General features: G+C 38.7%; 1 protein-coding gene across 1 annotated transcript; it reads right to left on the bottom strand.

Moving 5' to 3' along the window:
• Positions 1-22,104: 22,104 nt before the first annotated feature.
• Positions 22,105-23,289, bottom strand: LOC147457929 (uncharacterized). Its single transcript, XM_086512702.1, has one exon. The coding sequence runs from the start codon at positions 22,885-22,887 to the stop codon at positions 22,114-22,116; it is 774 nt and encodes a 257-aa protein (XP_086368828.1). The 5' UTR covers positions 22,888-23,289; the 3' UTR covers positions 22,105-22,113.
• Between the last annotated feature and the right edge of the window lie 711 nt (positions 23,290-24,000).

Raw genomic sequence — 24,000 nt, 5'->3', positions numbered from 1 at the left:
CCATGGATTGGTTCTTGCAATATGGCATGGTAGCTTTTGCTGATTATAATGGTTTGAGGTATAGATTTTTATTAAGGTTCAGGGAGGATAAAACACCTGAAGACATTTTGAAGAAGTTGAGAAAATTGAAGAAAAAATATCTGTTGGTTGAGGATTATGCACAGAAGTTCAAAAACTTGAATAATAGGTTGGAAGCAGCACAACAACCTTCTACATTAGGGAAAATTTGGACTCTCAAAGGGGCCCTATAAGGAGGTTTGACTTTGCCTCTCTTATCCAAAGAGCAACCCGGTGAAGTACATAAATGCTTTGTTAAAACCTTATCAATCAACATATCATTGGAAAGACCTTAGAAAGTAGGTTCTAAATCCTCAAACTCTGACAAATTTGGTTGTTTGTAGAAGTTATGTCCTCCCCACTAAAGCTAAAATCTGGAGAGAGATTCCATTTATAAGACGGACTTGTCCCAATGAGAAACAGAAAACTGGTGAGGAAGTGCAGGAGAGAAACCTTGCTCAAGAAACACCTAGGCATTATAATTGTGACTTCACAGCTTGTATCCTAATTGAGGATGTTACAGAACCCAGTGGATGTATTGATGCCATGGTGGTCACTAGGGCAAAGGCCAAGGTTGGAAAATCCACCTTGGAAGAAGTGGATAACCCAGACATTTTGAATTGGAAAGATCAAACAACAGTAAGGACAGGGGTACTCAAGGAAGTGCAAGACTCTCAAAGAGGAGGTGTACCACCTGAGGACAGGTTGGTGGTGATGAAATTTATGAAGCTTTGTTATCACTTCCATCAACCATCACAATAAAGAAAATGTTAAAGAGACTTACTAAGGAAGTAGCAGGAAAGAATCAAGAAATAGGAATGTATACTGAGAAAACTATCTATGGGGAAGATTGTGAATTTCAACCTTTGGATGTTGATTACAAGGTACCAGTAGTTGGGGCTTCCATTGGAAAGGTGTTTTTTCCCGCTGTACTCTTGGATGAGGGGTCAAGAGTTAATATCCTCCCGGAACTTGCAAACATTTGAATCTCTTGAAGTGGGATCCAGCTCCTTTTCAGGTGAAAATGGCAGACCAAAGGCGGGGTTCAACCTTTGGGAATTTTGAGGAATTTGTAGATCTCAGTTGGGGGACTGCAGTTTGTAGCCAATTTTGTAGTACTCAAGTTGGAAGAATCTTCTCGTTCTTATCCAATAATGTTGGGAAGACCATGGTTAAGAGCACCAAGAGTAAAGCATTTATGGGGAGCAGACTCCATTGTGATCAAAAGAGGAAAGAAGAAAGTCAGAATGCAAATGGATGCCAGAAAGGTAATGCCACCAGGTTTCAGGGCACTACATACAGAAGGATTGAACATGGTAAAAGAAATTGGAGAGGATGTAGAAGAAGAATTTTTGAGAGCCAATTCATCGGTGGTACCTATTTTTGAAGTGGATGTGAAAAAGATAACAACTAAGTATGTTTTGCAACATCAGGATAATGGGTTGAAGTCTTTGACTCAGGAGGCACTGATTGCTCAAGGTAAGCAGTCAACTACCAAATTGGGTAATGAGTTGTTGAAAAATTTGCAGATTGGAAACAAAGAAGAATTGGAAGCTATTGAAGCAGTAAAGTAGGAAGAAAGATCTTTTGAACATCAGATGGAAAGAATTGCTAGGGTGACTCAGGATGAACTGTAGGAATTGAACTTGAACACTGAGGAGGAACCACAAACAGTGAAGGTGTCAGCAGAACTGGATGAGGAGTTTAGGGGGAAACTGAAGGAGTTTTTTCTAGAATTCAAAGATTCTTTTGCATGGAAATATACATATATGAAGGGAGTAAATGCTAGATTTTATCAACACAAAACTACCTTGAAAGCAGATACAGTTCCAATTGTACAACAAAGGTACAGGATGAATCCTACCTATGCCAAACAGGTTAATGAGGAGATTGATAAACTGTTGTCTATAGGTTTTATTTACCCATTGGATGAGGTCACTTGGGTCACCAATTGTTGTTGTTCCCAAGAAGAATGGAAAGATCAAGGTGTGTGTAGATTATAGAAAAACTGCTACAATAACTGATCCATTTCCATTACCTTTTTGTGATACACTATTGGATGCACTAGATGGGAATGAGCTTTATAGTTTCCTAGATGGTTTTAGTGGATACAACCATATCTTAGTGGCACTTGAAGATAGGGAGAGAATATATTTTGTCACTAAGTGGGGAGTTTATGGTAGCAATGTGATGACATTTGGCTTAAAGAATGCTCCACCAACATTTCAGAAGGTGTTACAACGTGTGTTTGTTGAATTCCTTACAACATTTATGAGGGTTTATTTGGATAATTTTAGTGTTTTGGAAAAGAAGCAAGAGCATCTTGAGCACTTGAGGTTGTGTTTTTAGAAATGAAGGGAATTCAAACTGTCAATGAACCCAGCCAAGTGTGCATTTGCAGTTCCTTGGGACATGTAATTTTTGAAGAAGGAGTATCTATAGATCCAAGAAGGTGGAAGAAATCAGTAAAGCACCAGAACCAAGAAAAATTAAGCAATTCGCTAGAGTTTTGGGTCAAGTGAAGTGGCATAACTGATTTTTGAGATATTTAGCACATGTATGTACACCATTAACAAACCTTACAAAGAACGATGCAGTATTTGAATGGGGAGAAGAGCACGGTAGAGCATTCAGGATTTTAAAGAAGATGTTGACTGTAGCACCAATTTTAATTGTTCCTGATTGGAAATTACCATTCCATATTTTTGTAGATGCATCTCATGTGGCAGTGGGTGTAGAATCGATGCAAGAAACCAGAAGAGGTTTGTTTAGACCAATTTACTACGCAAGCGGGGTACTGATACCTGCAGAGAATAATTATACAGTAACTGAGAGAGAATGCTTGGGAATGATCTATGCATTGCAAAAATTTAGACATTATCTTTTAGCCAATAGAGTAATCTTCCATGTAAATCATCAGGCTCTTATTTATTTGGTGAAAAAACCACATCTGTCTGGAAGTTTGGCTAGATGGATATTGCTCCTACACGAATTTGAATATGTGGTAATACATACTCCTGGAAGACTTCATGTCTTGGCTGACTATCTCAGTAGATAGGAAACAGGTGAGGTTGATTCTTTAGGAGTACTTGATCAAGTTCCTCATGAAGAATTGTTTTTAGTTCACGTGACTGATCAGTCAGAGGATTGGTATGATGACATGTTTCAGTTTTTGATTGAAGGGCTGTTACCTGAAACAATGACCAAAGATCATAGGAAGGGAATGGCATTGAGAAGTAAACCATTTACAGTTATAGCAAGACTCTTATATAAGAGAGGAATTGATCAAGTGATAAGGAGATGTGTCCCTTAGTTTGAGTAGGTAATGAAGGAGGACATTTTTCAGGAGAGGTAACTGTAAGGAAAGTATTCCAAGCAAAACTTTTGTGGCAAAGAGATGGCACACCACTAAATGTGGATAGAATGCCATTGAATTTTTTTTTGACTTTGGAACCATTCCAAAAGTGGAAATTGAATTTTTTGTTGGTCCAATCAAACCACCTGCAAAATGTAGAGAGAATAGGTATATGTTGGTTGCAACTGACTACTATACAAAGTGGGTAGAAGCAGTTGCTTTAAGAGATAATAAAGCAAAAAGTGTAGCCAAATGTATATACAAAAAAATTATCCATTTTCACATCCATATGTACCTACTGCTGCAACTATGCATACTACTCCTTTAACTCAGCATACTGTCTCTGCAAGATCAGAGTTTCCTCCTTTGTCTCCTCTTCTACAAAAGCTTGATATGATTTGCTCACTGAACATCATACATTTTGATCTTGATATATTCCCACACCCCTTTCATATATTCCATGACTTCATTTTTCATTTTGTCTATATCCCCTGAGCTGACATACCAACCATCTACATCTAGCTCTTCATCACACATGTCTCTAATCTTTATTTCAACTTTCTTGCAAGCTCTGACCCTACTTAACAACACCCTATTGCTACTTTCCAAGGTACCATTGACAGCAGACATTTCAGTTAATTGTGATTGCGAAAGCAATCCTCCTTTCATTGAGAATTTTTGATTGAAGTCTTTTCCCTGCATGATACCAACTGCTTATAAGAGACCAACTCCTGTTGCATGAGTTCTTGACTCCTAGTCAATTCTTGAACCTTCTTGTCCAGCTCCTAGTCAATTCCTAAACCTTCTTGTCCAAAAGTTCTATTTCAGTTTGTGCCTTTTTGTCCTTTAAAGCTCCTTCTTTAATCTATTTTAGTTCAGTATATAGACCATCATTCTCCATTACAGACTAACGACATGTTCACCCCCGTCGTAAAACGCAAAGGTTGGTTGTACATAGGGTGGTGATTGTGCATTGCCCCTCTGCATGCATAACTAATCATTATCCCAAATTCATCATTAATAGGATGTCCCTCTTGATTCCCAATGATTTGTTCAAAAAATGGTTTGAGTCAAAATCCATTAATGGGTTTCTCAATTATTTTACCTTCTTGATCAGATAGTATGAAAGTATTTGGTCCCACTGGCTTGACTATTTGAAATGGCCCCACATATCTGAGTTTGAGTTTTCCTGGCCTCAATTCCAATTTGTTGTTATAGAACAACACCCTATCAGCTGCTGAAGGAAAAATTTTGAACTTGATATTTTTGCTAATCCAAGATTGTCTTCTTTGTTGAATGCTATATGCAATATACTGGCTATGGATTCTGTCCTCTTCCAACCTCAATAAAGCCTCCTTCCTATAACTGGCTGACTCTTTAGGGAATAATTTTTCTTGCACTGCAACCCTGAGGCTTAGCATTATAAATTCCATGGGCACCACTGCTTCTAACCCATACACCATCTTAAATGGTGTTATGCCAATAACTTTATATGTTGTTCTGAAAGCCCATAGTGCTAAGTCCAATTTCTCACCCCAGTCTGTCCTATTTTGATTGATCAGCTTCCTAATAATCCCGACCAAAATCTTATTTGTACTTTTTGCTTGTCCCTGTGGATAGTACACTGTTGACTTCTTATGCAATATCATATGCAGTTTAGTCAGTTTACTGATCACCTTGTTGAGGATAAAATGTCCTCCCTGATCAGAAACTAGCTCAATGGGACAACCAAACCTAGTAATCACGTGAAATTTCTTGAGATCACGATGTTTATTATCACATTCACATAATCACAATTAACGCAATCACAAAAAATCCGATAAATGGCGACGTGACAACCCACCAAAACCTCGTCGGGGTATGTCTTTTTCTTAATGGGCCCATTGGAAAACTATAAGAATGCTAAACCAAGCCCACCAAGAAATGAAAAAACCTCAGTGGGTGTACTAAATTGGACAATTTCTATAGGTCAACCGAAAGTCACGTGAATATCACGTATTTTGAAATGTGATCACTCAACTTTATTAACGTGATCACGTAATGTGATCATGTTCATGAAATCCCTATGAGCAGGGGTTGAGGGAGGGTTCCTATCATTCTGGAGTGTCATCTCCACGGCCCTAGCCATAGATCGAGCCATCATTTTGGAACCACCCTTTTTTTTTCCCTCAAGATGTGCGCCCTTTTCCTTGAGCGCCCACTTAGGAAATTTTTCTTCAATACCTCTAGGGGGAAACTGCCATGTTTTCAGGAATGCTGAACATATGTTCTTTTATCCTATGTGAATTTCCGCTAAAATAATGACTACATGACTTACACCTCAACTTTGATGTAGTCTTTCCACTGACCGATTCCTCTACGTAGCTCCACTCATATCCTTTCACCATTTTCTTAGATCTTCAAACTCAAACAATACTATTTACTAAATAAACATCTAAAATCAAACTCTCATACCATTTACATTACTATACTTGCTATCGTTTTCAAAAAAGCATAGATTTTCAACCTCTTTAAATTCTAAATACCATTTCTTTTTCAAGTGTGAGCTTTCACTCTATACTTGAATCATGATAAAAAGTCACTTAATCTATCTCAATAAATTCCAAGTGTGAGTAAACTCTACACAAGGCAAGATATCTTTAAATATCCTATCTAAATTACCTCCAAGTGTCAATGTAACTCTACACATGACTGGCAATCATAATTCACTACTTATCTAAATCTCTTTCGGGTGTGAGAATACCTCTACACAAAGCAAGAGATTATTTTTTTATCTATCTAAATTTCCTCTAGTGTGAGTATTACTCTACACCTGATAGAAAATCATTAGGTAAATCTAACCTAAGTTACTTCCAGGTGTGAACATAGTTCAACGCAAAGAAAGTAACTACTAACTTTAACTATCTAACTTAAGTTACTTCTAGGTGTGAACGGAGTTTATCACAAAGCAAGTAACTCCTAACTTTAACTATCTAACTTAAGTTACTTCTAGGTGTAAACATAGTTCAGCACAAAGCAAGTAACTGCTAACTTTAACTATCCTAAATCACTTCCAAGTGTGAGTTTCCTCTACACAAGGCAAGAAATCACTAACTACTCTACTTAATTTACCTCAGAGTTTGACATATACTCCACACAAAGCAGGTAAATTTTGAACTCAAAACTCCATAATTAAAAAAAAAAACACTTAAATCTAGATTTAACTAATTTTACTTTTTACCCTAGGCTCTAACTTTATACTTAAATTGATAATTGATTACAAAGTTTATAAATAAAAATTTTGGATATTTTTTTGATGTTTTAAAGCTCACCTGAAGATGAGCTTGAAGCACTCTTCTCACAAGAGAAGAAGAGAGCTCAAATAGACCGAGAAATTATACAAAACAGTGTTTTTGCTGATGTGGCACTATATAATACGGCCGAATAAAGATAAGTTTTGTGTAATATGCCTGTTTAAATTGTATTATACGTACACTGTATAACATACAATAAGCAACTTAGGTGAGCATAAGCAACAAAAAAATTGGTCACTTAAGCAATTGTTAAAATCAACAATTTAGTGAAAAAGAATAAAGTGTGCAAGAAGACATTTATCAAGCACAATTTAACATACCGATGGCAGACGGATCAGTACAAGGAATGTTTGAAGACCTTTTTTGCAGAGAGAATTATTTTGGTTATAGATTTTGCTGAGGACTATTCATTCAATGAGCTAAATAAAATATAGTCTATGCACTAGCATACTATCAATGCACCATCCTAGTTCACATCACTTATAGGATCTACATTTTGGATGAGAAGCAACACGATACTTTGTTTGTCCAACACTGCTTTCTACTTCATAACCATTTGCTAAAGAGTCAAGGTTAAAATTGAAGGGGCACTATGTTTGGTCTGATGGTACAACTTCACAATTCAAGGTAGCAAGGCCTTTCTATTTAGTTGGGTGATATTACTAGCTAACAAAGTTGAAAATGACATGGAACTTCCTTGTCTCTAGTCATGTGGCAAGGGCGAACATGATGGTGCTAGAAGCAATCTAAAGAGTGCACTTGCACATAAATAGCCCAAGCCTAATGGTGCTACTTTGAGATGTAACCAATTTTTTGGCTAAAGTAATGTGGTCTTATCATCCTCCTAGTGCTTTAGGACATGTTCATAAGAGAATCCAGGAGGTAAGCATGAAGTTTTGTTTGGTCAAGATAGGTGATGTGGACAGTTCGAATGCGTGGTCTTGTCAAATAGTACAAGGATCAATTAATTCACAGCATCTGTGGTGCAGACATGACCTGATTGAGGTGAGGATTAGATCTTTATCATTCTTTTGCAATTCCCGTGTCTTTGGTCATTAGAGGTCATGTTCAAATAAATCATATTTTTAGAAGTCATCACACATAAAGTTGAACCCTGTTGATCCTTCATCAGAAGCATAGTAGGCAAATGATGTGGATGAAGATTTCCATGACATTGCAATGTTTGAGGGATCCTAGTGTATGCTAGGTAGGTCAGTGAAAGTTGAAAATGAAGAAGGTGTAGAGGTTTATGTATTGAAGTGTGTAAATCCAAAGTGGAAGACAAACAAAATGCTAAGGGGTGCTTCAAAAGGTACATGCCCAAGAGGCACATATGTACTTACAAGTTATTAGTACAAGCAAGAAAAGGACAATCCCTAACATTACAAACTGCTTGAAAATATGGGTGTTAGCCACATGTACACTCATCTTTTAAGGGCAATCAAATTTTTGATGCTCCTATTAGATGTTGCTCCAAAAACATACTAGATGTCCCCTTTATGTGGAATGAGTTAATTTACAATGCCATGCCAAATGAGGCTACTTGAAATCTTTCCTCTATCAATTCCTTCCTTGATGTGCTCGTGACCTATTATAATTTATCCACCCTCTTTTCAAGTGGCAGCAAATTCAAGTGCTTTTTGAGACCTCACTTGTAGTACTTTGAGCATTCATTTTTTTTGGCTATGTTATATTAGTGTTGAGAGCATATTTCTTCTAGCCTTATTGGTGCATGGACAAGTCTTAACAAATCTCACCTCAAATCATGTCTTTATGTTATGACATATGTGTATAGGTGTTTTGTAAACCCATGTTATAAAGATGAGATATATAGTTATAAACTCATGATGAAAGCTTGTACATGTGTTTTATGAACCCATGTTATAAAGACAATATATATAGTTATAAGCTCATGTTATATAGTTGAGTTGTCAAACCATCCATCCGATTATGTAAGTGATGTAGGAATGTATTACAAAATGGGAATTTTCAAAATTCCATATGTTGCCTTTTATTTAGGCACACTTTAAGATCCATAATTGCCTTGAAAAATAATATATACAAAATGAGTGACAAAACACCACCACCTTTCCCAAGTCTCATCATACAAGCTACCTAGCCAACATTAGTTTTTATTTGCATCATTGCATGATGCTCTAGCACTCTAGGCAAAAGCTTGTCCCTTGGATTTGTAAGCATGTGCTCCCTAGTATACCTTCTTCTTGAATCAACAATCCTCCATGAGGTTAACCATGGTATTAAGACATCTAACAAATATGTGGGATTTGTAAGCATGTCCTCCCTAGCATACCTTCTTCTTGCATCAACAATCCTCCATAAGGTTAACCATGGTAATAAGACATCTAACAAATATGTGGGATTTGTAAGCATGTGCTCCCTAGTATACCATGGGAATAAGACATCTGAAAAATAAGTGGGGTTTAATCATTTGGATCAAACGATTATGGGTATATACAATAGTCCTTCGAGTTGAGCCATCTCTTGTAAAGGACATCATCAACCAAAAGTGTGTTATCCTCATTTAAGAAGGGGAACTCGGACCAAATATCATTGAGACACTTAAGGAAAATACTTAATTTTGTATCCCCCCTAGATGATGCACTAGGCAGATCCTTAAGAGTAAATTGTGCAGTCTGGCAATGATTTTTCCTCATAATTGCAAGGAAGTCACTTGCTGACACTAATGAAAAACATGCCTCCATAGCTAATTCCATGTTATCCTCCATCATGCTACTCCAAATGACCACATATAAATGTTTGAGATAGGTCAAAAGAAAATTTTGCGCATATCTTTTGACAACATATTGAAAATGTGGGCACAAGCTCAATCCTTTTTTCTCAACCAAAAGGTATCTCTCTATGAAACCTACTTTTGGTACATACTGCTTACCTCTACCACCCATAAAGGGCCTAATCTTGGTCATGAGTAGGCCTTTGACATCCAAAAGCATACAACAGCTCTTCATCACAAGGAGCATAGCCATAACTTCCATTGGCTTTGGCATATCATAATGAGATTGTTCTAAATCTTCACAAGCAGCTATGGGAGCATCTGTATGTGTTGACCTTGTTCCCCACATGGCAAGCACACATCATGTTGACCATCACAAGGAACTGCCAAAGCACCCCATGATACCTAATCTTCTTTCTTATTTCCCATTGACACATCATGCCAACCATCTTATCCATGCTTGTCCACCACCTTTGCATGCTTACCCAAACCCTCTTTGTGCTTGTCCAACACCTCGTCTACATGCTGATATGGCATCCTTTGCATGCTTTTTCACCACCTCTACATGATGACACAAACCCTCCTCGTGCTTGTCCAACACTTCATCCGCATGATGAGACACATCCTTTGTATGCTTGTCCACCACCTTTGCATGTGAACCAAACCCTCCACTTTCTTATCCAACACCACATTTTCATGTGCTGACGTAGATCTTGTGCGGGCTTGTCCACCACCTGTGTAGGCTTGTCCACCATCTCTGCATGTTGACCCAAGACCTTAGCATGCGAACCCAATCCCTTTAAATTTTGATCCAACCCCTCTCCATGCTCACATAATCTCTCTGAATGTGACATAGACACCTTTGCATGGTGACCCAAGCCCTCTTCATTTTGACACTCCACTGACTTAATCAACCCCTCTACATGTCGATACCTTGTGCAATGTGTATCAGACTTGGGTTCATTATCATGAAAGAATTTGGGCACTACTTTTAAAGCAAAATTTTCTCATGTGACATCCTGAATCCCCCAGTTTATACCATCCACTTTGCTTGATCAAGTAATGTGTCCACCTCTTTGGGCAATGGGGGATTTCCTATAAATAGCACAATGAAGAACTATAAGAACCTAAACCATGTAGCGAGACTGTAAGTAGCATCAAAGAGAAAAAAATTAAACTAAGCTACACCATATTAAAAATTAAAGCAAGTCAAGATGTGCAAGGAACTTAAAAATGCATGAAGACATGAAACATGTCAACATCAGATGCACTAGAGTAAGAAGAGGCAAATAGTGGAGTCTAGACAATTCTTGCGATCATATCATATCTATAAAAAAATCAAACAAAAAGGTGGGCTGCCTTGGCATGCCCCCTTGTGCAGAGAGGAGGTAAGTACATCCTTGAGATGTCTAGTAGGCTACACATTCAACTTTGTGGCTGACTTTTTTTTCTTTACACACAAACTTTTGAGTGGGAGATCATGGCCAAAGTCATCACTTTTTTCCATGTTTGCTTTGATTTTGGTGTAGCCTTCTTTGGACATGGAGAGGTATTCGTTTGACAATGCTTTCCTTGATCTTTGCAAGTGTCTTTGCCAACTACACGTTCGTGCCAAAATCTTGAGTTTGTTGACGTCAAACTGGTAGCTTGGATCTGGTTGGAGTTTTCTTCGGACTTGCACTTCATTTTCTTGTCCTACTTGGGGAGTCTCCTGTATGCACAGTGGACCCATCCACCTTTTGTGGAAATTTCACAGGTCTTTGGAGTAGGATAACTATCTTTCCTTTCACATGTATCCATTGGTGTTGTCAATGGCTCACCTAGTATAGAAGATTGGACTTCACTAGGCGTGTGTATCACAAGGGCCAAGCCATCTTCCACATTTCTACACCAGTACTCTTTAGGATAAACCATCCTTGGACAATTGTTATTTTTCCATTACAATGTGTTAGTTTATAAAAGCGTTCTAGTCACATGTAGGTGCAAGGGTAAGAAAATGTACTAGCCCCTGCTAGATTTGTGGGTGTACTTTTGGGAGTTTGACATAGCATTCCATCCCCATACTCTAAGGTTGCTTTGCCTAATAGAAAACATAAAAGCTACACTTTAGTGACATAAAGAAAGTACTTGATCTGTATTATTACACAAACATGGATTACCACGGCTAATCTCTTTCATTATCATGATTGTTGAACAGAGGCCTAGCATATACATCACCCTCTCTAGTAGAGGTTCACTACACTCAAAAACCACACACATTCTATGATCTAAGCACATGTGTGCAAAGCACAACATGTGGTAAACATGCAAAAAAGGCAAAGAGAAGACATATAATGCAGTTGCATCAAAAGAAGCACCACATCCCGTGCATGCACAACAGTCTCCAATACAGACTCCAAACATCAATCCCTTGGGTACTTTGGGAGGGAGTTCCATAAAGGCATTGTACCCCATTGACTCAACTTCCTCTATTAGCCTGTAACAAAATTGGGATTGCCTCAATCTGGCACAAAGCTAAGGAACTTTGCACATTAACAAGTCATATTAGTGTAACGCTAAACACTATAACAACAAAAGAACTAGAAAAAAGTTCCACGAAGCATACATGATGACCATTTAGTCTCAAATGCACTATGGCCTTGAGGCTAGCTTTGCAACTTGATTATTAACTCTCTTATAACCTTCAAATTACCTTAATAATTGACAATAGATAACATTAATGACTGACGTGCATGCAGTAATGTGGTCAAATGTATGACTAATAAGTAGTGCAAAACAAATACTTATATTTTCCAATTTAATTATATAGCTAGAACAAAAGATATATAGTTGGCATAACATCTATACTTTTATACCTAGCTAGGTACATAGCTTGAAAAATAGCTACGTATCTTTCAAAATCTATATAGCTATTGAATATAGTTGAATGAAACCTTGCATTCTCGAAATAGTTTCTAGATACCTTGTGAAGAAGCCATATAGTTGTAGATCAAGCTATATTGTTTATGCAGCATATTCACATCTAGTTCTATTGCTATTGAAACAACTATATACCTGCACATACACCAAAAATACCTAATTTAATGCAAGCATGAAATTATAGTGCTCAACAACTTCAACTATCTAATATAACTTCTAGGCTATCTTACCAAGCAAGGTCACCTAGATAGTTAAAGTACATTGCCCACCACCTCTGTTATGTATCTTGAAAAAGCTATATAATTCTTGAGTAATTGAATGAAACTCTGCATTCTTAGTATAGTTGCTATATACCAAGGGAAGAAGCTATATAGTTGTACCTCAAGCTATATAGCTTGAGCAACACATGAACATCTTGCTCCTTTACTTGTGAATACTTAGACATAGACCAACAATAGCTAGACTAATGCAAGCATGATTAAAGCATAGCAACATCTTCAAATATCTAATATACGTTCTAGGCTATCATGTATCTTGTCAAGCAAGGTCACCTAGACAGTTAGACTAGACACAAGATCGCTATATAACAGCATTGCTATGGTAAAAAATTGGCACATAGCAACAAGGATCATTATGCAACAACATTGCTATGATCAAAAGTATGTACATAGCAGCAAATATCAATATATAGCAACATTGCCATGATCATTAGACAATATCAAAAATTGAGATCACTATAGCAATCCTACATGGGTCTTATCGGCAAGGTCACCTAGATAGTTATACTTCAACCCCAAGGTCAATATATAGCTAGCTTGCAATGAACAAACAAGCTTTCAAGTAAACAATATGTGGAAATGGAAATTCACCATTGGTACATACCTTCGATCTCGTCACATCCTTTGCAAGCTTGTTGAGGTCCTTAGTAGCATCTTGCTGTTATAGATCCTGGAGCCAATCTAGCATGCATTGACTATCAGACTTTGTGCTAAATGTTGCAATCTTATTCTTAAGGAAATTGATTAGTGGGTTTTAATGGTGACCTTCAGCCCTATGTAGAGATCGAGTAGCATCTTCAAAAGACAACAGTACATCCTCAACTACATTTCTGGCTAAGATCACCCTTCTTTGGCATGAGGTTATCATGGTATCAACCTCTACCAAATGCAATGGTTTAGACAGTGTTTTGGAACATCCTGATGTCTCTCTAGTGCTTCAGTTTTTACTCGCATTGATGAATCATCGTTTTATCATCATTTCTTCCCACTTCTTGCACTTGTTGTCCAAAGTATGATGTTCTTTGTTTCTCTCCATCTCACGCTCTGCAAACATGGCCCATGCAACCACGTAGTCTTCCTTACTTGTTACTCTTTTCATGGCAGAACAATGTTCTAATGCAAAACCTTTTGCGAAAGATTGAGTGGCCTCATAGAAGACAATACCTTCCTAATAGACATCCCAATGCATGCACCTAAAAAAAAACAATGTAGCTAAGTGGGAGCTAAGCAATGCCCCCCTCTCTCTCTCTCTCTATATATATATATATATATATGTATATATATATATATGTATATATATATATATATATATATATATATATATATATATATATATATATATATATATATATATATATATATATATATATATATATATATATATATTATATGCTACTCCTATGTCCTATGCGTTTTGGTTGATAAGGCAAAAAAACCGGTGAATATAATAGCCAGAAGAGAGGGCACCCACTTGAGCTTACAACAATGAAGACATTCAACAATCTTGATGTAGAAACAAAACAAGAACATACAGAGCACTCACATTAACAAAACACACATAGATTCAAAGACATAAAATGAGGTATAGTGGAGCTCATACAAGGGGGGGGCTTGTTTTGATTGCAGGGCATCTTGCCAAGGTCAAATACTGAGAGCACATATACAGCTCTCTCTCTCTCTCTCTCTCTCTCTCTCTCTCTATATATATATATATATATATATATATATATATATATATATATATATGGAAAAGGGGGGTGGGGGGAATATACATGTGTCTATTCAACTTGCGTGTTGACAAGCGCCCGATTTCAAAGGAGTGACCTGACATGGCTACTAAGTGTGTAATGACCATTGTTTGTGGGAGGGGGTTTCTCTTTACTTATTCAAGAGCAATATAGCTACCCACAACCTAACTCAATATTAGTGGGCCTTAGATAGTATTCCACCCTACCATGCTTCCACCCCTTAAAGCATTATATAAGAAGCACCAAGCCCCCATTGTATTATTATCTAAGTTACTCATTGCCCTATTGGTTGGTTAAGTATACTCTCTCTCTCTCTCTCTCTCTCTCTCTCTCTCTCTCTCTCTCTCTCTCTCTCTCTCTCTCTCGTATTCTCTCTTGGCTTTAATATTTCACATCATCCAATTTGACACATTTGAGGTGTTCCTAGTATACCTTTTGATTGAAAATGTAACACTCTTTTAAAAATGCATCTTGCAAATAGAATTTGGATTTCATCTTGTAGGGGACCTTCAAAACACTTAGCAATGTAGTCATGCATAGGTCATCATTTTTCAAATCAGTCAGCAACCTCATGTCAAGGCTCAGTCTGTTCTCAGTGTGCAAATCCTCTATTGACAAGACAAATCATCATAAGCCATGGGTACTTCATAGGTGCTAACATGAAACAATATAGAATCTAAGATTTTTACATCCAACTCGTATGACTAACAAGCCCACACCAAGCTAGAAGGTACCTTTGCAGATAGACTTTGTGAAGACATATCCATTGTGTCTAGGTGGTGGGGGTTTTTCTCCATCTTCTCCTCTTGAATAGGCCCCATCTTTCCTTGCTTGCAGGGTGTCACCTTTTGGAATGTATATCCTTTCATATTGGCTAAAGCACTGAATGCAATGACAACTAGGACATGTAGGCACCAGAAGTACTACACAGTTGTGTGTGTGTAATTTTTTCTTTTTTTTTTGGGGGAGAGAGAGAGAGAGAGAGAGAGAGAGAGAGAGAGAGAGAGAGAGAGAGAGAGAGAGAGAGAGAGAGAGAGAGAGAGAGAGAGAGAGAGAGAGAGAGAGAGAGAGAGAGAGAGAGAGAGAGCTAGAAATGGAGAAGTAGAAACCCCAAGCTATAGCAATGGTGCTTGCTAGTTGTGTGATTGGAAAGCTCTAATGTGATAAATTGAGTCAGTCATTGTTAAGCAAGGTGAACGCCAATATGGGACCAAATCATTTGCATCCAACTTTGAAAATCTTGAGGGACCAGGCAAGGAGAAATCCATCGGGTGACATAGATTAACTACCGAGTTCTACAAAGAATTCTAGGAGGATCTTAAGTCCCCAATCATGAGACCATTCCTTGGTCAATGGAGTCTTATAATCAAACATAAAAAGAGGCCTCATAAAACCTATTCCAAAGCAAATCTATTGCTCTCAATTGAAACATTAGCAGCCCATAACTATGATGTCAGTGGCATAAAAAATTATTGCCAAAACCATATCCCTTAGGCTTTCTCCCATTCTAGGAAAATCAATCAATTCCCCAACAAAGTTTTATCAAAGTAAGGTCAATATATGATAACATATTGCAAACAATGATCAGCATAGAATATGCAACCTTCTCAAGCAAGAGTGGTTGTGTTGGTTAGTTCTCACACTTAGTTAGCAGCCATTCTGAGCTCATATTCAATAATAGAGTTGTGGGTACATTTGAAGTCAAAAGATCAATTAAGCAGGCTTCTTGTTAGTCCCATTTCTGTTTTCCATCGTCTCCCATCCTTTGTTACCATGCTTGAAGAAAATGCTGCAAGAGGGGAGATCCAAGGGCTGAGCTTGCCTAACAACGAACAACTCCTAGCAAGTCTCGTTGCGGATGACTCCCTTCTCTTGCTCAAAGCTTGCCCTCAAAAAGTTAGAAAGGCTCTGGAGATTGTGCAAACATTCACTATAGCCTCTGGTTCAAAATGCAATATTGAAAAATCAATATTGATTTCACTCTCAAAAAATGATTCTTTCAATCCATCTGTGTGGAGAGAGAGTTTCAAAAGGAAAGATCTTGCGTGACCCAAGTTCTTTGCTGGAGATTGACATAATGCATAAGCAAAGATTGCATTGGTTCAAGATAAGGAGCAAGATGCGAAGAAGGGAGTATGTGCTTCTTCCTTTTCTGAGCAGGGTAAAAGTGATCAATTAATTTATGCTCCCATACATTTCCTTCATTGGTGTGCTCTTCAAGTTAGCCAAGTTCAACTAGAAGGATTTCTTGAAACCGGTGAAAAACTTATTATGGAAAAGTAACACCAAAGACTCAATGCCATGACAATGGGAAAAATGGGAATGTGTTGCAAGACCAGTGGAGCAAGGTGGCATCGGGATTCTCAACAGTGTTTTCCATGCAAAGGCCTAGTGTGGCAAATTTTTAATGTCAATCACTAAGCAAGGCCAAGCATGGGCTATTATGACAAAGGACATGATTAACAAGGCCAGTGGAAAGACCTAGAGGTGCATGACAAACTTCATGTCCGTTGATGGACCAACCCAAGACTTCAAGGCACAACAGGCGAGCTAGTACGGAAGCGTCCTAAAGCATCAGAGGTGTTGGAGTGAGGAGAGTTAACAAAGGATATTTTCAAAACTCCATAACTCAGTGGTCCCCTTGGCTCTGTGAAGTAGGAAGCATCCCTTTGAACCCATTTTGGATAGAAATTACCAGATAGAGTAATAATAAAGGGATTAGATAACTGGCCCATTTTTGGGCGAACAAAAACAAAAGCAGGAAAGGAATAAACCAACAAGCTACCAAGTTTCACTTCAATGGGACTGAAAGAATGCTGGTCAAAAAAATTGTTGACCATGTTCTATTACATCATGCATGTTTGCTAGTCCAAGTTGAGTGGAAAACCTAGACATGGCCCAAGAACAACCACTTCTTTAAAACACAAACCAAGGATGTCTACCACACTGTAATGATGTCAATTGATTGGTTCTCCCCCCTTAACAAACACTGGGGAAAGAAATGACTGGAGGCAAGGTGGGTGGTGATAGGAAATAACATCATCTTCTAGAGTAAAGATTCAAGTCAAATGTATCGGCTGCTCTAATAGATGTTTGGGATGGAAAATGGCTAGTGAAGACCTCCATCATTTGTTCAAGGAGTGTCTGGCTATAGGTGGCCTGACATTCGACACAAAGGACTTGGAAAATAGGGTTCTTCAAGAACGACCGAACGACCTATTCTTAGAAGGGACAATGATGAAAATCCAAGTGCTACTTACGTGCACACAAATTGTTAGATTTTGTTACCTTAAACAAACCTAGAAGGCCAAGAACTGTTGGCTAGTTGAGAATGTTCTCTCAACAACTAGCTTCATGGAGATTTCACAATAAAGAATGGAATTGATTGTTTCCATTGGTAAAAGGAAGGACTCGGACAAGTGGCATAGGGCCATCAATGCCTTACTAACCAAATTGTGCTAGCAAGAACATTAGTAGTTATTTGCCACTTGTTGAGCCCAAGTAGCTTATCAATGTACTAAAAGATCCCTCAAGGCCCAATACATGCTTGAGGTTGCTTTGTACATTTATTTGAGAGAATTCAATACATCCACTCACTATTGCGAGTTTGGGGGGAAAAGTATCACCACCACCACACCCTTTCTTTTGTACCAAAGAGTAGTGGCATATGTTACAGATTTTTTTCTTTACCAATGCTTTGAATTTTTAATAGTGATAAGATGTATCAATTTTTTTTTAAAGATCAAGTGCAATAAGATCATACTCTTGTTTGTGAGGTTTGCAAGGGTGTTTCCACTTTTCTCTATGGGCTTTATATGAGCATAGAGCAGGGGAGGCTAATGGCATAGCTACAACAAGTTTGTGACAATGCTACATGGTGAATAGGCCATCGTTCATGGTGAGATTGTGTCCGTGTGTTGCACATCTTCGAGAGGGAGATCCCCATATTTTTTTTATCATGGGCAACCTCGTCTTCCTTGCCCTCCTCTCTTATCTTTCTTTGGGAGTGGACCCCTCTCACCTCTCCTTTATGGAGAGAGATTTGGTGGCCGGTTTGGCGTCATCAACAAGAGGAGGTTTAGTCATCTAATGTAGTGGATGGTTTGACTAGTGCTCTGGTGGGTGCTTTCTTCAAAAAGGCATGCCTCTCCTAATAGCCTACAAACTCTTCTTGGACATTTGGTGATGCATCTCTCTGAGGTTAGGTGGCCATGTCCTTTGTCTACTCGAAGGGGGTGGTTTTCTTGTGGCAGATGATTTCATTTGTGCGGCAACACCAAGTATGTCTTTTTTTCCTTCTGTTAATTTGTGTTGCTATTTTATGTACGGGTAGCTCCTTGTAAATCCAAACCTTGCCTATGAGATGATTAGTGCCCTTGGCATGAGCCTATGGTATGGTCGTTCTTTTGTAGTTTAATATAAATTGAGCATTACCCAAAAAAAAAGAAAAGATGCATCACTTTTTTTGTCAATGGGAGTTGGCCTAGCAAAAGGTGAGGGGGTTTAAGCGTGTCCATTATGGTTCAACCCTTACGACATGTGGGTGTGGATGTGTGGGTGAAATATCCTAAATTTAGGTGTTATTTTAGCATCAGATTGAAAAAGCCTGGATGCATCAATTTTTACTTGAGAAAGTACGTCCATCCTTTCTTGACATGCTATCCACAAATGTCTTGAAGTCATGTGCTCCTCTAGCTTGATTTGAGAGGTATTGTTAAAGGTTTGTACAGGTAAATTCTAATGGTTGCCTTGCTCTATACATGCTTTTGGTGAACTTATCTTTTTTTCCATACAACTATGAGTGTAGATGATATATTAAATTAGCAAAGAATGTGCATGATATCCTTGACTTGGGTTATTACAATGTTTTCCTCAAAGGGCCAATCATTCCTTGCTTTTCAAATTTTCTTCAAGTAATATTATCTAGTACTTTGCATACATATTAAAATTTCTTTGTTCTAAACCCTTCTCCATACTAGAATCAAATCATTTATAAAGAAGAGAACCTTCCAAGTCTTGTACACCCATTTGCAAATTTTGGTGGAAAGTACCCACGAAGAAATGCATTTTTTCCATAATGCAAGGGATTCTCCAAAGTTGCTTTACATTTAAAGCAAGTGTTTGGACTAAGCCCTCTAATGAGAATCTCATTTCCATTTGAGATAGTCCCCCACAATATCTTCCAAGTAAATTATATCTTCAATAAATTATATCTTCAATGAGATAGGCCATTGGAACTTCTAGACGTTGTTGACACTCATCTGCCATTACTCCTCATCCCAATTTACCTTCCACAATTTGCAGATGAAGGTGAACCAATCCGCCTTATACATGAGCTTGCTATATGTTTCCAATGTCTTGGGAAGTGCAAAAATTCTATCTTTGGGCCAAATGCCAAGCTTTTCAATCTAGTTCTCACCCAGGGGCAATAATTGGGCAATTGGTCAAAGCTTTTGAGACTCTATTGATCAAAATCCTTTTATTTAGATTCTATCCATGTTGCACCATAGACATGTCTATAGCAGATGTCATCCCATAGATGAGCCAGATTGGAGATAACTTTGTTATTACCCTTTGTGGAACCTTCCCTCCAAAAGGGATTCAGGGAATCCCTTCCTTACTTGGAGAGCCAAAGGTACCAGTGTAAGATGGAGCACCTAAAGTATCTAAAGTTCTCCCGCCATTCTAGTGATGAAGCCGCTTGATGAAGCCGCTTTCCTACACTTTCTTAATAGCTCCCAGATATAAAGCTTAAGAAAAGCCCAACTTGGTGCTAGCAATTTTTCCTAAAGTTTAGTCGAGATTTTAGTCTCCTCCCAAGGGTCTCCTTGTGAGCATAGCTCAACCTTGTTAAACATATCCCAAGCCATGATTGCCCAATCCTACCTTTGATCCGTTAAGGAGACTATTAATTTTACTCATAGCGCTTCTATGTGTATTGCTGTGTCTAAGATATCAATGCCACCTTGGTTCTTGGGTCTTGCCACCCATTCCCATTTCCCCCATTACCATGAAGTCATGTCTTTTGTGCTATTCTTCTCAACTCATGAGACAAATGAAATGTAGGGAATCATAAAGGAATTAATTACAATCACTATATTGTGGAAGGGAAGAAGTGTGTACTCCCACCTTTTCATCTTACTATTCATTTTGTTCAGGCATTTGAATCTTTGTTTTTCTGAGATGTCTACCCTTAGTGATACACCGAGATGTCTCAACACTTTGCCTTTTTAGGCAATCTCTCCAAGCCACTTACTTCTTGACGGATTTGCAAGTAGGCAAGCAATAGAGATAACCTTCTAACAATACCTCTTGACTTCTAGGGCCTCAATAGACTTGATGCCTCCACTCAAAGTAACTTCCTTGTCTCTGTACATGGGCATTGCTCATTATTTTCAACATATGATCCTTGCTTAGGTAGTGCACATGATGCATAGTTATACATTATCTTTTGAAACATCTTAAACTCATGCATGGTCGCATGTGCATGAGTTATTTGTCGTCTATACAAGTATGCAAGGCCTTTTAGGACTTTGTTGATTTTGGCATAGTTGCATCAACAAGTTGTTACTAATAACTATGCTTTGCATGATCACAGCACTATTGAATTTCACTTCAGATACAAACCTTGTGAATATTTAACTTGGTACTTTGTGACCAAGAGCCTTGTCTAGTACAACACATACAAGGGCTGCACAACATCAACTGAAGTATTGCATGCACTTCAAGTTTTGCACCCCTTGCAACTTGTCAAATAGGTGATCAATGCAACTATTATCTACCTGTATTTTATGTTGTTTGACATGTATACATGGTGCACATAACGCTTGGTGAACATATCATTTGGGCTTATCTTCAGTTAGTGTATATTTAACATGGTACTTTGTGACCAAGAGCCTCGTCTAGTACAACGCATGTAAGGGTTACACAACATTAAAACTAAAGTGCTCCATGCATTTTTGAGTTTTGGACCTCTTGCAACCTGTCAAATAGGTCACCAATGCAACTAGTATCTACCTGTATTTTAGGTTATGTGACACACAATGCTACACATGTGAGTAGGACCTCAATAAGTTTTCAAAATTCGGCACCTCACCTCTACGCTGCTTCACCTTGACATGACTAATTGACACGAACTCCCTCAAAAAGGGATCTATGATTCACAACAAAGGGGTTGGCAGCAGAAGTCTCCGTTGTTAGATCGCAATTGTGTTCTCGGTGTGAACTATCCGTACATAAATTACATGTGATCATTGTGTAGACCATATTGTGAACTACAGACGTGGTGTGAACTATGTGTCTATAGGTGTAATCAAGATGTGATCCTGTGTGAGCCATGTGTAAACTTTGTTTGGCATCCACTTTGTAACAGAAAATAAATATGCTACTGTAGCTCACAAAAATGCATGCACTAGTGTGATATTGGGTTGGGATCGTGGGATTTATGAGGTCGAATCCTGAAGGCCCTTCCTTTCCACCCTCCCCTAGAAACGAGCAATTGGTCTTACTTTGTCGTAGATCCCCATTGAGATTGGAGTGTCATTTAGTGTCCTCCCCACCACCCAAAATCCCTCTTGAAGAGAGCTTTGACACAACCACGAAAGACCAAAGCCACCTTAGATGCCAACTTGGCGCAAGCGTTTGGATACCACAACGTGGGAAAAAAAAATGCTTTCTACAAAATGGAACACAAGACTACTAGTGAGACAAACTATCGTCTTTCATTAATGGGCTGAAGCCTGGGCGTCCATGAGGAGGTGGACCGCCGAAGCATAACAGAGAGGTAGGCTCGTTGAAGCTCAGGAGTATTGCAAAGCCGCCTAACGCTGCACAAGTTGGCATCGACACTTGTGTTATGTTGCGAATGCAAGCTTCCTCTCCTATTTCTGCATTCATAATATCTCTCTTTCTGATCATGCCTTTCGCCTTGTCTCCTCCTTCTCCCAGCCTTCGCAGGAATAGCATTCCTTACCTGCAGAGCGCTACCTTGAGGACCCACTTCGCTTTTCCTGCTTAACTCGCTGGCAGAGCTCGAAAATCGACTACCCAAATGGCCATTTCTGCGAGATTCGGCCCCACTTGAGATACCCCCATTAGATTTCTTTGTGGGCAATGTACTCCTCATGCCCACTTTCTCGTGCAAAACGCCTTCATTCAATGCCCTTTTTGGCATCGCCGATTCAGTCTTACGAGCAACCCGAGCCTTTTGCGCATGGGATCTTGGCGGTAGCAGCAGATATAGACCACCCAGCTGAAGCTTTTCATCCGGCAGGAGAGGGGAGAGGGCATGTAAACCAGGTTTGAGAGAAGCCAAAGAGCATACCACATGGTTGGGATATTCTACAAGTAGCTTGCTCACCGTTATGGGGGCTTTGAGCTTCAACATACTCCCATCAACAAGCAAGACCCTTACGATATGGGGTAGCTGTAGAGAGGTAGAGCTGCCCATGATGAGGCCTGTGGTACAGGAAGAGAGATTGCCCATCTTGTTCAAGCGCAAACAAAACCCAAAATCAGAGCATGCAGAAAAACTCTCACAATAATGATATGCACAAGCTCGATCAATGTATGACGGTGTGCGGATGTACAGGATCTCAATCAAGGTATGGCAATGAAGAGTGCCTAGACAGAGATTATTCTAATCTAGGCTTCTAACGCTAAAGGCTTACAAGCTAAGCACAAGCTTTGAGTGCCCAGTCAAGCCCAAAGCTTCGATCAATGTATGGCGGTGTGCGGATCTATAGAGCAAAGGAATGACAATGTAGAGCGCCTACTAGACAGAGATCTAGACTTGAACTGCAAGGCTTATCGATCTAAGAAGAAGCTACAAAAGCTTTGAGGGATTGGAGTGTCAAAATGAGCCCAAAGGGTTCTGTCTATGTCTATCCTCAGAATGGGGTTAGATATTGCATATGTCATATGGAGGGGGAAAGATGAGGGAATGCCCCACACGCAAAGCAGATGAGAGGTTTGAACAGAAGTTTTGAAGTCTTTTGCATCATTGGACTTTGGATCAATGTGTAGTACATGAAATAGCAAGGCAACCACATACCCTCCTTATCTCATGAGGAAAACGCACACTTTTTATGGTCGTTTTGACCTCGTTGTCAATTTACACAAGCTTTCTCCCCTTCTTACCTCCACTTTCTTCTTCAAAGTTTAGTACCAACCTTACTACCTTCCCATTCACTATAGCTCTTCTTTTCCCTCTGATATGACATCCTTCCTTCATCTCCTCCACCACATCATCTTTTGCCTTTTTAGAGCACATGGAAGCAAAGGTGTGTCATTCTCCATACTACCTCCCAAGGGATCTTGACGCCTCCGGACCGCGGTGGGATCTACATCAACTCCTCTGGAGGAATCTCCAAGCAACAAAACTTGTACAAGGTGAAAATATTTGGTTTTCCTTAAGATAATCATATGCATGCCTTGTTGTCTGATATGGGTAAGGAAATCCTAAATGTAAATCCTTGCACTGAAAAGGTAATTAAGAAATCCGTTAGTCTCACAATTAACTCTTCCTCATAATATCATTTCATAGAAGATAACTGACCACAATATTTTTCTCCTAAAGCTTTGAATTTTTTGTGAAATA

This window comes from Adiantum capillus-veneris, chromosome 5 (genome assembly GCF_014529385.1).
Source record: "Adiantum capillus-veneris isolate H3 chromosome 5, ASM1452938v2, whole genome shotgun sequence".
Lineage (NCBI taxonomy): Eukaryota > Viridiplantae > Streptophyta > Polypodiopsida > Polypodiales > Pteridaceae > Adiantum > Adiantum capillus-veneris.
Note: the sequence above shows the minus strand (reverse complement) of the source record. Positions and strands in the feature narration are given on the sequence as shown.